Source organism: Cebus imitator, unplaced genomic scaffold (genome assembly GCF_001604975.1).
Source record: "Cebus imitator isolate Cc_AM_T3 unplaced genomic scaffold, Cebus_imitator-1.0 Scaffold63, whole genome shotgun sequence".
NCBI lineage: Eukaryota > Metazoa > Chordata > Mammalia > Primates > Cebidae > Cebus > Cebus imitator.
In genome coordinates, this window is record NW_016107378.1 from 5,460,791 (window position 1) to 5,473,875 (window position 13,085).

At 40.2% G+C, this 13,085-nt stretch overlaps 1 protein-coding gene across 4 annotated transcripts in view; it reads left to right on the forward strand.

Moving 5' to 3' along the window:
• Window positions 1-11,998, forward strand: part of BRD7 (bromodomain containing 7) — a 40,830-nt gene extending 28,832 nt beyond the window's left edge. The window contains exons 9-17 of one of the 4 annotated variants that reach the window (XM_017530159.2): window positions 1,847-1,922; window positions 4,232-4,339; window positions 4,743-4,878; window positions 7,510-7,621; window positions 9,191-9,247; window positions 10,212-10,326; window positions 10,616-10,759; window positions 10,975-11,118; window positions 11,770-11,998. In XM_017530159.2, the coding sequence (XP_017385648.1) occupies window positions 1,847-1,922; window positions 4,232-4,339; window positions 4,743-4,878; window positions 7,510-7,621; window positions 9,191-9,247; window positions 10,212-10,326; window positions 10,616-10,759; window positions 10,975-11,118; window positions 11,770-11,825 (948 nt within the window). In that variant the 3' untranslated portion in view covers window positions 11,826-11,998. The remainder of the gene's footprint in view (window positions 1-1,846; window positions 1,923-4,231; window positions 4,340-4,742; window positions 4,879-7,509; window positions 7,622-9,190; window positions 9,248-10,211; window positions 10,327-10,615; window positions 10,760-10,974; window positions 11,119-11,769) is intronic. The other 3 variants (XM_017530160.2, XM_017530161.2, XM_017530162.2) reach the window with 3 other exon arrangements.
• Window positions 11,999-13,085: the final 1,087 nt, after the last annotated feature.

Below are 13,085 nucleotides of genomic sequence, written 5' to 3' on the forward strand. Positions count from 1 at the left end.
TTTTCACTTTCTCTTCCCCTCTTAGACTGTTAGTCATTTCCAAAGTCATAACAAAGTAGATGAAACAAGGTAGAAAATGTACACCTCAAAGGTGTAGAACCTAAACCTAAACCCCATTACCTGAAAACAAGGTTGCCAGAAGGAGGTTGCAGTGAGCCCAGATTGCGCCAAAAAGTGTCTTCTTTTCGACTTAGCTTGTTTCCTTATTAGATTACTGGTTTCAAGGGGGAGCCCTTTAAGAAACAGGGCCAAGAAAGCATGTAGCTTTTAGGGCCTAATACTTACTGGAAGACAGGTTTTAGATCACCGCAAATCACTGAGTCCTGGGTCCCCAGAAAGCTAAAGAGATCAGGTAATACAGTACAGAAGAGAGCAGAGTTCTAGATCTGAGCAGAATCTGTCTGCTTACAACTGTTGGTATTCTGTGAGGAAAAAGAGATTATTCCCAAAAAGAGGAGTCTTTGATGCCTTTTCTGTTTACGTCAAGGGATCACAGACTGTCAGAAATTCCTTTAGGTTTCTAATATGGCATGGAGGGTGCCAAGAGGAAGGAGGGACAGGCAAACAGAACTCAGTTGACAAAGGCATTTTTCAGAGCCATTACAGTGGCCTTAAAACAACAGACGTACACGTGTAGCCCAAGTAGCAGTTTTAACTGAGCTGACTTTTGAATATAGAGCTCTTTAAAATATATGTATATTTTTCCTAATTGTAATTCCTACTCAAGCTGTTTTGCTTCTGCTACTAGTTGGGCTCCTGTTGCCAAACAAGCAGCCCACAGAAGTGGCCATCTTGCTTCAATGGCTGCCGGCCGCCCTTCCTGAACACAGTGCGATGGATGGCTCTCAGCCAACAATCGCTCCAAATACACTGGCATTTTCAGGGCATTCCTGTATTCATGCACAGGCTTCTAAAATGTGAGCCACACCACTCCACATGGAAGTGGCTGCCACCTGGGATTTCCCCCACAGATCCTTCCTTCCCTTTGCCCATTTCTTGGTCCCTCAGTCCCTGGCTAGCTCCCCCCAGGTTCCATTGTGGGTGGGTCTATCCACACCTGCTCCAGAGTTCAGGGAAGCTGAGAGGCAGAAGAAGGAGACTGACAAACGTAGTTTCTAGAAAGAAACACTTAACAGGGACTTAGGAACAGAAGCCATGTCTGTGTCTTTGGTGGGTAAGATGGTGGGTCCCCACCCATATTGGTTTTAAAGCCAAATTGGTTTATAAATGCCTTTGGGCAAGCCACTGCCCTTACCTGGTCTGCAGTAGCCTCCTTTTCTGATAGAGGAGGGAGAACTAGGTGGCCTTAAGGACCCACAGAGCTCTTGAGAATTCTGAGATTTTCCTCACCTCCATTTCTGTAGCCCATCAGCCCCTATATACATAGAGGTAGGTGTGAAAGTTAGTATTCTGAGTTTAATGATTAACCACCTGTAATATTAGTTTGGTTAAAATAAGGCTTTGTGGTTTGCTACATATATGAATGTGGTACAGGCTGAGCATCCCTAATCCAAAATTTCAAAATCTGAAATTCTCCAAAATCCGAAAAGTTTTGAGCTCCGACATGATGACGTAAGTGGAAACTTCCACACCTGACTTCATGTGATGGGTGCACAAATCATTTAAAATGTTATATAAAATTACTTTCCAACTGTTTCTTTAAAGTGTATATGAAACATAAATGAATTTTATGTTCCATCCCTAAGATATTATATATGTGTAAATATTTCAAAATCTGGGAAAATCTGCAATCCACAACACTCTAGTATCAAGCATTTCAGATAAAGGATGCTCAGCCTGTTTGTATAAAACAGTTCATTCCATCTGAATACTTGGGTCATTGCAGTGTGAATTTGAAAGAAGAAAACCAGATGGAACGACAACGTTGGGGCTTCTCCATCCTGTGGATCCCATTGTAGGAGGTAGGATCAGAGGAAGACTGTGCGTGAACTTGATACTGTTTGGCAGAGAACAGTAACCTGGGTTAACATTTTAAAGCAACAAGCTTGAATATTGATCAGTCTCACTGTGTCATTATGCACAAAGAATCTAGCTAGACAACATGTATTTCATGGTAACAGCTAGCCTAACATTCACTTCATCTGAAGTAGGTACAGTATATCAAGTTTTCCTTCAAATTCAAAGTGCCTGAAATATTTTAAACCCACCATTAACAAAGCCATAACTTTTAGATAATAATTTCTAGCCGTGGTCTTAAGAGACTTCAGTATGTACACTCCGTTTAGAGGTATCTCATACCCGCAGATTATGACCTTGTAAATTTAACTGACCGCTTTATTTCAGTGAATAAATGAATGTGTATGCCACATAGTGCCGTAATGATAATGGAAGGTGTATGCTCAGTGACATCGCATCTTTCACTGTGGTCAGTGGAACGTTTGTAAAGATTGGAAATCTATTTTGGAACCTCAGTCATCTTTTTGTTTTCTCAAATGATGTTTTAATGGAGATAATATAGGTTATATTTTGAAATTCGATATAAGAATTAGAACTTTTTGTCACTGGTCTGAGGGGGGACTCGTATTCTGATAGGCAAATGTGAGAATGTTAACTTCTTCAACAAATATTTATATTCATACTGTCATAATGAGAGAAGTAATTAGGAATGTGAAAATGAATAATGACAGAATTCCTACCCTTAAGGAAATACGCTCTGATATTTATTGTTTGCTGTGAACAAGGTGCTGTCTTAGGAGCTGGCTGTATAGTAGAGAACAAAAGAGAGAGACAGGAGTCCCTTTCCCTTAATGTCTGTGGGGTCGGGGGAGGAAGGCTCACATAAAGAGAAGTCTGTCCGTAATCAGTCCTATGCAGGTGTGTGTCGATCATGAATAAATACTAAAAAGGAAAAGGACAGCTGTGATTGTAACGGCAGATACCTACCTAGTGTTTGGGGGTCAGGGAAGGCTTCCTTAAGGAGGTGATGTTTAGGTTGAGTAAGGGGTGAGGGAACAGAGCACAGCAGGTGAGAAAACCTTGAAGCAGAGAAGAGCATTTGAAGATGGAAAGAAGGGGACTATTAATGTTCTGTAAACAAGGAGAACAGTAATAGGAGAAAAGGAGATAGTGCTGTTTTCAAAACAAAACTCAGTTTTTACTTTGATGCAAACTTTTTGTAGTAGAATTTTATATGATCATAGGTCAAAGAATGCCACAGGATTGAGAACATTGCTCTTTCTCCTGTAGCTGTGGTGAACATTTGGTTTTAGGAGATGCAGCTAACTGATGTAGGTGACACCTTAAGATCTGCTGCTTATGCAGCCGAGTGTGTGGTCTCTTTCTTTAGTCTGGTTTCCTGGGTTTCCAGTTTCTGGGACATAATCAAATATGACCAAAGCTGACTTGGCTCCCCATATGCACAACTCCCTCTGCAGGCCACTGTCCTGGTTTAAGATAGAAGACAGCCCTCCCTGTTCAACTTCTCAGCCTCAGTGTCCAGTACCTGTACCCATTAGGAAACCAAATTCCAGACTCTTCACTGAGAAGAAGAGGAAATCTGATTTAGATGTTCAGTTGCTTAACAGTATCTTCACCACACTGGTCACTGGTAGTGGTAGCCTCCGTTGCAGGTGGATCGTTTGATACAAACTCAGACTCTTCTTCAGGAGAGCAGATGTCCCTCTGTTAGATAGTATGGGAGACCTTGTCTTCTCCTGACAGCATCCTCTGGGGTCCCCTTAGGTGCCCACCCATGATTTCTCTATATTACATATTCCCTGTTTCATCACAGAGATTCATTCCTGGGTAACACCTGTTCTTGTTGCACTAAAAGTATGCCTTTCATAGACACTCATTTATCCTTCATGAGTTAGGAGCCCTTTTGTCTTTAATGCAGGTGTTTTCCCTCTTTTACTAACCTTTGTACTGGTTAACTTTCATCTTAACATTAAAAGCCGCCGCTTTTAAAAGTTTTCGTGGCTTTTGTTTTTAAAAAAAAAAACCTAATTTTTTAAGTGACGTGTACATGGTTATAAAGAATTCCAGGAAGCAGGAGAGTGTAATGAACAGGTCTCAGTTTTGGTCCTGGACATATTTCTGCCTGTCTGAGCTTTGAGTTTCTTATCTTGAAAGTGGATGTAGTAAGGGCTTCCCAGCCTCCTTCACGGTCATGCAGATGATACGCAGTGGTGTGTGCAGAGTCACACGGCAGAGGGCCCCATGGGTCATGGCCACATAAGCCTCCTTCACTGTGCTCAGTTTTATGTTTTAGAGCCAGGCTACTGCCCTGTGAGACTGGGAATGACAACTGGAAGACTTCAGTCTGGAGTGAATACTTTGCAGGGGTTCAAAGAGGATAAAAGAAACAAAGTCACTCCAGGTGAGGCTTCTGCATAGGAGTCATTTTTTTCTCTTCTCTGTTTTGGGATATTAGGGAAAGGAAACACAGTTATGCTTTATTCACTAGGTGGGCACCAATATCTTGGTGGTATTTTTGTAACATTAATTAGCTATTTCATTAACTTCAGAAGAGACTGGAAAATTGGGTATTAGTATTCAAAATGACTTTTGTTCTTTCTTGTTCCTCTCCCTCTCCCTTGTGGGGAAGAATTCACTTGAGTGTAACTGTATAAGTACCTGTTTGGGAGAAAATATCTTAGATTTGCAAACCAGTCAATGAAGTAGTAAAGTTAGGAGGGAATAAATAATATTTTAGTAAAACAAGAAAATAGATTGACGTACAAGTTAAAGAATAGTGTTACAGTATTTGATTTTTTCAACAGTGTTATATTTGAATTATGGGCCCTACAGTTCTTACGCACCACATTATGACTCCACATTTGCAAATATCAGCAAGGATGATTCTGATTTAATCTATTCAACCTACGGGGAAGACTCTGATCTTCCAAGTGATTTCAGGTGAGTTTCCAGTTAATATTCTGATGACATTTGTTTAAAAATATTGATGTACATACTTGATCTGTGGATAGACTGACAAAGTTGGCTAAGCAGTAAAAAATAGGTTCACTGATTTTTTTTAGCTGGCAGTAATGGATTCATAGTTACTGTTATCCTTTAGTGGAGAGAGAGCATGTCTCCCTTGATACTGGCATCTGCAGTATTTTAATTTTTTTTTTTTTGGATGGAGTCTCGCTGTGTTGCCCAAGCTTGAGTGCAGTGGTGCGATCTCAGCTCACTATAACTTCCGGCTCCCAGATTCAAGTGATTCTCCTGCCTCAGCCTCCCAAGTAGCTGGGACTACAGGCATGCGCCACCGTGAACAGCTATTTTGTGTGTGTGTGTGTGTGTGTGTGTGTGTATTTTTAGTAGAGACGAGGTTTCACCATATTGGTCAGGCTGGTCTTGAACTCCTGACCTCTTGATCCACCTGCCTCAGCCTCCCAAAGTGCTGGGATTACAGGCATGCACCACTGTGCCTGGCCCCATATTTTAATTCTTAGAAAATATTTTTAAAGATACTGTGTACCTCAGCTGATACTCAAGTTTAGGAACTTGTTACTTTAAAATGTTCATGTACTATCTGCTGTATTATAACATGTCGTGTGTCAGTGAGTTATGGTCCGAACTTGACCAATTTGGGAACCCACAGTGCATTTTCCCCAAAATAGGCAGGACAGGATGGCTCAATTCCATAGGCAACCCACATATAAGCCTTTTTGACCAGTCACATGCCATGTAGACTCAGCCATCCTTTATTGCATGTTTCTGTGGGAATATCATCTCTGTGTTCTGTTTAGGATGCTGAGCAGTTTGGATCCTGTCAACATAATGAGATTCATCCTGACTTAGCAGGATTCTGGCTCGGATGGGACACTGAGCTTGGGTTATGGCAGATAGGTTACTGGATATTATTCCTTCTTAGCAGTAGTACCTTGTTAATTTTCATTATGTATACGAAATTTACTCTGTAGATTCACCAGTCCTCTGCTTTTCTGACAAAGGGGAAACCTGTACATTAGTACGTGTAGTTTGGTTGTTTTTTTATAAGGTAGGGGTCCTTAAGTCAGTTGACTGTAGTTTCAGATCAAGCCATCTAATCTTTTAGACTTCATCAGTTTGAATGACTTCTTTCTGGATTATGCATCTATGCATTCCACAAACAGGGATTGTACAGGGAAACAACACTGGCAAAGGCCCATGTCCTCCTGTCAAATGATGACAAGTGCTTTGGAGAAAAGTAAAGCACCAGAGGAGGAGAGAGTAGTGCTGGGGCTGGGAGAGGGGTACATTCTTAAATCGGTCAGGAATGTCTGTTACAAAAGGGAAGTTGAGCAACAACTGAAGGACATGAGGAAGCAAGCAGTGCTGCCACCTGAAAGAGCGTTCCAGGCAGTGCAGGAGCTGTGCATATGGCCTGAGTGGGAGGCTTCCCAACACTCTTGAGGAACAGCAGGAGGAAACAGAAGAGTGCGGGCACATGGCTACGGAGGGCTTCGGTGAGAGTGGGTCTTTGTAAGGCCTTGGAATTTCATTCTCAGTGAGATGGACACTACTGGTGGATTGTGAGAAAAGTGACCCAGTCCAGCTTATCATGTTTAAAGGATCACCCTAGCTACTCTTGGAGAATAGACTGTAGAGATGCAAGAGCAGACGTTGGGAGATGAAAAATGGACTGGGGGAGTAGCAGGTGAGGTGCTAAGAGGGCTCAGTCATCAGCCAGTAGGATTTCTTTACTGATCAAAGTGGGGTATGAGAGAGAGAAGTTGAGGCTGACTCCAGGGTTTGTAGACTGAACCTAGAAGGCTGCAGTTGCTATTTACTGAGAAGGGGGAGACTTTGGAACGTTACTTAAGGGGGAAGATGTAGCATTCCAGTTTTTGATTTTTTTTTTTTTTTTGAGATGGAGTCTTACTCTGTCTCCAGGCTGGAGTGCAGTGGCACAATCTCGGCTTACTGCAACCTCTGCCTCCCAGGTTGAAGGGATCCTCCTGCCTCCGCCTCCCAAGTAGCTGGGACTACAGACGAATGCCACCACACCCAGTTAATTTTTTTGTATTTTTAGTAGAGACGGGGTTCCATCATGTTGGCCAAGATGGTCTGTTTCCCAACCTTGTCATCCACCCGCCTAGGACTCCCAAAGTTCTGGGATTACAGGCATGAGCTACTGCACCCAGATGGATATTTTAAGATATCTGTTAGACTTCCATGTGGAGCTCCAAAGGGTGTGGTCCAAACTGGAGGTGTAACTTTTGAGAATTTTTGATCCTACGTGAAAGTCCTGAGGTGAAGTCGATCACTGTAGGCAAGAAGTGAAGGAGCAGGGAGCAGAAGATCCAGGGACTGCGCCTGTGCCCCTGTCACTGAGGTGTCAGTTTTCTTGGGAGCATTTCATTTCCACTTTGTTCTTGATATTAATTCTCTCATGATGATGTTATTGCTAATTAATATGTAGATACCATGTTATGTCTAGGCAGAAATTTGACATCATGATGTATAACCGAGAGCATCTAATGGAAACAGTTGGCTCTGATAGGAGGCTAAAGCCAGTGAAGGTGATTCATGGAAGACTTTCCTAACCCTCTCTTGCAGCATCCATGAGTTTTTGGCCACATGCCAAGATTATCCGTCTGTCATGGCAGATAGTTTCCTGGATGTTTTAACAAAAGGAGGGCATTCCAGAACTCTACAAGAGTTGGAGATGGTAAGAACACTGCTAACGAAACAGGGTAATTTATTATCGACTCTCAAGCATTAGTCATTCAGTGTAATGAAACCGTGGGATTAACCAGTATGATAGCTGAATTCCGTAGCCCTGAAAGACAGCTCAGCCCAGGTGGAGGCCATGGGTGGACAATGAATGGAAAGGAGTAACTTAGCTACCAGGATCTGTGAGGGCCTGAACATCATCCTTATCTCCTAATGTTGGAAATGTACTCCTCAAAAATGGGGTTTACAACTCAAAAGTCAGTGGGTGTTGTGTTCCCTAATAAAGAAAGTTTTGCTCACTGGCCTGAAACTAAGTTGGCTAAAATGATAGGGAATGGCCTTTCCTTATGCAGTAATAGCACATCAGGAGGAACCTCAAGTTAAAAAGTAAAAAGCTTCCTCATTGCTCTTTAACACTTGTAAGCTATCTCTAGTTCAATTGGAGATAGCTCATAACCTGGAATCATTCAGTTTTGGCTCAAGGATTAGAACCAGAAAATGTTCCTACTGAGTTGATCTCTCTGGGTCCCTTGGGCCATTTAAAAATAAAAAATAAAAAACAGTTGATCTCTAGAATGTTCCTGTCACCATAGTTAGAGGAACTCTGTGTCTCTTGGAGGTCTAACTCTTAATGGTGACTGTGACTGTAGTGCTGGTAACTGCTCACAACTGCACGTATGGTTGCTGGGTGAGCTATCAACAGAGCCAAGGTCAGTGCCTCGGTCAGGCTCAACGATGACTGCTGTAAAGTATTTACACTTGGACCACTTTTGTCACACTACCTAAAACATGAAACATCTTTAAAAAAAAAAAAAATTTTTTTTTTTTTTTGCCACATCCTTCCTATCAATTAATCTGAATGAATTAATAGTCTGACTAAAATTGAATATTTTTCATTTGGATGAATATGGCAATATGTTTTCAAAATGTTAAGTGTCTCTGTCCTTCAATAGAACAGTTCCTTTTCTTATAATTTATTCTAGAAAAAATGAAAAGTTACATACATATATTGTTTATAATTTTTAGAAATTGGGAATTTGTTAAATAACTCACAACACAACCTTTCAAAGAAAGATGGCATCATTGATTGATGTCCATGATATATTTGTCTCTTGTTCTGTGTACATTATCTCTAAAGAACAAGATTGGGAAACTTTCACATTCTCTGTAGCATTTGATTATTTTACAGTAATCCTCTGCTATCTGTGAATATTGCTCTGTTCATGCATAGTAATCCTTACAACTCCTTCTTGTCGGGGATTTTTCTGATGAAAACAGACACCATTTACGTATTTATAAGCTATTTATCAAATACCTTCTTAAACATGTATATAGCTTTTGATCAGGCATGGAAATAACGTCACCAATAATTAGTACGCCAGCTCACAGAATACTCTCAAAATGCTAATAATTGTATTTAGTCATTTTGGCCTGAAAAATTATATTCCACTAGTCCATATTTTTATTCGTTTTCTCTTGCCAAGAAACTCCTGACAGTTTCCTCTTTTCCTTGATTTTGCCTTCATGTGTTTTCCTAAAAAGCTGTTTTTCTTTATCCTTATAGTCATCGCCTGAAGATGAAGGCCATACTAGGACACTTGACACAGCAAAAGAAATGGAGGTGATTGTATTTTACACTTTATGAGAAATATTTAAATGGAGAACAAGGGGAATAAGAAATCTTGAGAATGGGAAGGGCCGTTGGGTAAGAAGTGAAAAGATGAGTGAGTAGAGTTTTAAGGCCCAGCTAAAATGGCAGACCATAAATGCATACCAATGCCAAGTTGTACACAGTTGCTGTCCACTACAGGTTTTGAGCCCATATGTAGGTAGAGAAATCAGGTGTTCAGATCGGTGGAGTTGGAGAGCCATACCATAGTATAAACGGAACCATTTGCTTTTGGTCGCTTAATATCTGGGTTGATCTATTGGCATCCACCACCACGCCGAGCTAGTTTTTTTGTGTGTTTTTAGTAGAGACAGGATTTCACCATGTTGGCCAGGCTGGTTTCAAACTCCTGACCTCAGGTGATCTGCCCACCTAAGCTCCTCAAAGTGCTGGAATTACAGGAGTGAGCCACTGCGCCTGGCCAACGCCATCTTTTTTAAGATGTTGTTTCTCTCCTGCAATACTGACAGCCTAGTTTGGAGGCCTGGAGAAGACCCACGAGGTATTTCAATAGGAATGCAAGTATATGGACTGGATGGGCTGAAATAGTCTTTGAGTCTGGAAAACACAAGGCATTGTCATCACCAAAAGCTCTTCACAGTTTAGGCAGCAACAAGGCTCTTACCACTTCATCTTTAGAATAGTTGCCATACTAAACAAATGATATAAATTGTATAAGATGCATCATTACATTACACAGAAGTATGGATTTATTGAATACTTGTTTGTGCCAAGATTTGGAAATAGCATTTTAAAAGGGTGATCTCGAAATTCATTTTCTTTAAGCATCAAAATTAGGACTCCAAAGTAACTAGGTGGAATAACTTTGCCTGTAAACACACACCATCTTAGAATTTCTAGTTAGCACTGTCATGGCTTAGCAAGCTCCAATAATTGCCTGTTTTTCCTTTTGAAGCAGATTACAGAAATAGAGCCAGCAGGGCGTTTGGACTCCAGTACTCAAGACAGGCTCATAGCACTGAAAGCAGTAACAAACTTTAGCATTCCAGTTGAAGTTTTTGACTCTGAAGGTGAGTGTCTCCAGAGGGTTTGATTGAAACACTGCATGATGTAGGCAGTCAAGACTTAATGTCTCATAAGTACAGATTAACATAGCCATTCACCACAGGAAGATCTTGGCTAACTAAGTTAAATGAATGGGTATGGTGTGTTGATTTCATTTGAAGGGGATTACTCTTTTGAAGGGAGAAGGCTAACCAATAATTAGCAAAGCCGTAGAGCCTAGCAGTCAGTTTACTACACAAGATCAAACACAAGTGTGTCTGCTTTCTTCAGTGTGTTCTTTTTCTTACCACACAGAAGCTGAAGTATTCCAGAAGAAACTTGATGAGACCACCAGATTGCTCAGGGAGCTCCAGGAAGCCCAGAATGAACGTTTGAGCACCAGACCCCCTCCCAACATGATCTGTCTCTTGGGTCCTTCATACAGAGAAATGCATCTTGGTATGTTTTGCCTCCTGTAAGAGGAGAGTCAGGGGATGCTTCAAAGAAAAAACTTCTGAGTACAGTGGCGATAGCACTATAGAGTAATGCGGATGTCAATCCCAGGGACAGTTTATTTTTTTACATTTTATGCATTTACTGTTCTTTGGGATGCCCGAAAATTATCTAAAGGAATCATGTTTCAGTACCTGAACTATCTTTGTTTTTCTTTTTAGCTGAACAAGTGACCAATAATCTTAAAGAACTTGCACAGCAAGTAACTCCAGGTGATGTCGTAAGCACATACGGAGTTCGGAAAGCAATGGGGATTTCCATTCCTGCGCCCATCATGGAAAACAACTTAGTGGATTTGACAGAAGGTGTGTGCCCTGTTTCTCTGGGAGAGCGGAAAGCTGTTGTGACTATAGTCATTCCTCAGTATCTGTCCAGGATTGGTTCCAGGCCCCCAGATTTGGTATCTGCCCCACAAGGATAGCAGAATCTGTGGATGCTCAAGATTGTAACAAAATGTATTTTCATATACCCTATGCATAACCTCCTGTATACTTTAAATCATCTCTAGATTACTTATATACTTAATATAATGTAGTTAATATACTGTGTTTTTTGTATCTTTTTTCATTGTAGTCTTTAATTGGGTTTTTTCCCCAAGTATTTTTTGACAAACAATTCGTTGAATCTGCAGATGTGGAATACATGGATAAGAAGAGCCAACTGTAGAAGGAACATTAGTCTTCTCTTTTCAAATAACACTTGAAAGATTTTGTCTGTTTTTAATGTATAAAATTACTCTTAGTTTTCTTTCCATCTTGTCTAAAGATTAATAAAGATTTCATGTGTGCAGGAAAAGCCATAGTGATAGCCTGATAATGCCCCTAGTCTTCAGCCTTGGATGTGGTAAAGAGGGGCTCTCATTATACTTCTGGATGGCAGCTTGACCTTCATGTCCCCTTTTTAATTAACAGGTTAAAAAAAAAAATGCTGAATTAAGTGGTGTCTTTTTCTTTCAGATATTGAAGAACCTAAAAAGACAGATGTTGCTGAGTGTGGACCTGGTGGGAGTTGAGGCCGCCTGGTATTTGATTATATATTATGTACATACTTTTTCATTCTTAGAAATACTTTTCAGAAGATATTAAATATTTGTAAATTGTGTTTTTAATTAAACTTTGGAACAGTGAATTTTAATGTTCCAGAGGCTGGACTTGTATTAGGTAATAAAGTTGGACCTGGGACTCATCTTGGTGATATATACAAAAAGCCCTTGTAGGGAAGGAATGTGCTTGGGGCTATTGCCATACCTGGGCAGCATTCTTTAAAAATAGGGCCTGCCCATGCTTCTTCCTTCACAGACAGGACCATCACTAAGAAACGTTCTTAAAACGGCCCCATCCAGTGAGATTTTCCATTATACAAACATGTTTAAAATAATTTTAGAATTTACTAGTGTGGTTCTGCCCTTGTGTGGATAATTAGGCATCTCCCACCACCCCACCCCCCCAAAAGCACACTGGGAGTTTTATAGCACTGTCACACGGCTAGTGTTCTTTTTTTGTTTTTGATTTCCATTTTTTGAAGAGTTACTTAGTACTATAGCAAAGTAATAACCCAGGTAAGATCAACTAAATATTCCTTGAATACATCGGAATTACCAGATTACCAGAAGGTTACATTTGTATTTACTATTTATCTGAAATACAAAGGTTTGTACCCAAGTAGTTGAACTCTTTAGGAGACCACAGAACATACCAGCAAGCTGAGATAAATGGTGATTTCTCTGAATCTGGTTCAGTATAGAACCTGTTATATAAAATAAGCAAGGGAAAAAAATCAAGATGGAGATAGCCTTGTTCAGTGAACAAATTAAGGCCCTTGTACAGTCCTTCTATAAATCACCCAGGTAGGAAGCCATTTGATTTCCATTTTCCTGACTTTGAAAATTAATATTTAGGAAGAACAAGCAAGGTAAAGGAAAATTCCCTCAAAAGACTTAAAATCTTATGCTAAAAGAGTGAAATTTTCAAGTCATTTTAGAGTCTACTTTTAATTTGTGGTGAGTTCCTGAGGACCAAGAAAATATTTAAATTTAAAATACCTTAGGACATTCGAGTTAACCAAATTGCTAATTTAATGTATAAAAAGGAGCTAAACACTGATACTTTATAAAAATGAAACAGCATTTTGAAACAAATGTTACAGATCTATATAAATATTCAATATACAGAATAAACCCTAGTTATTTGCATGCACCACCTCAAATCATATTTCTTTACATTGACCTATTATATACACAGAGTATACAGTGGTTAATGATCTTCTCTTCTGT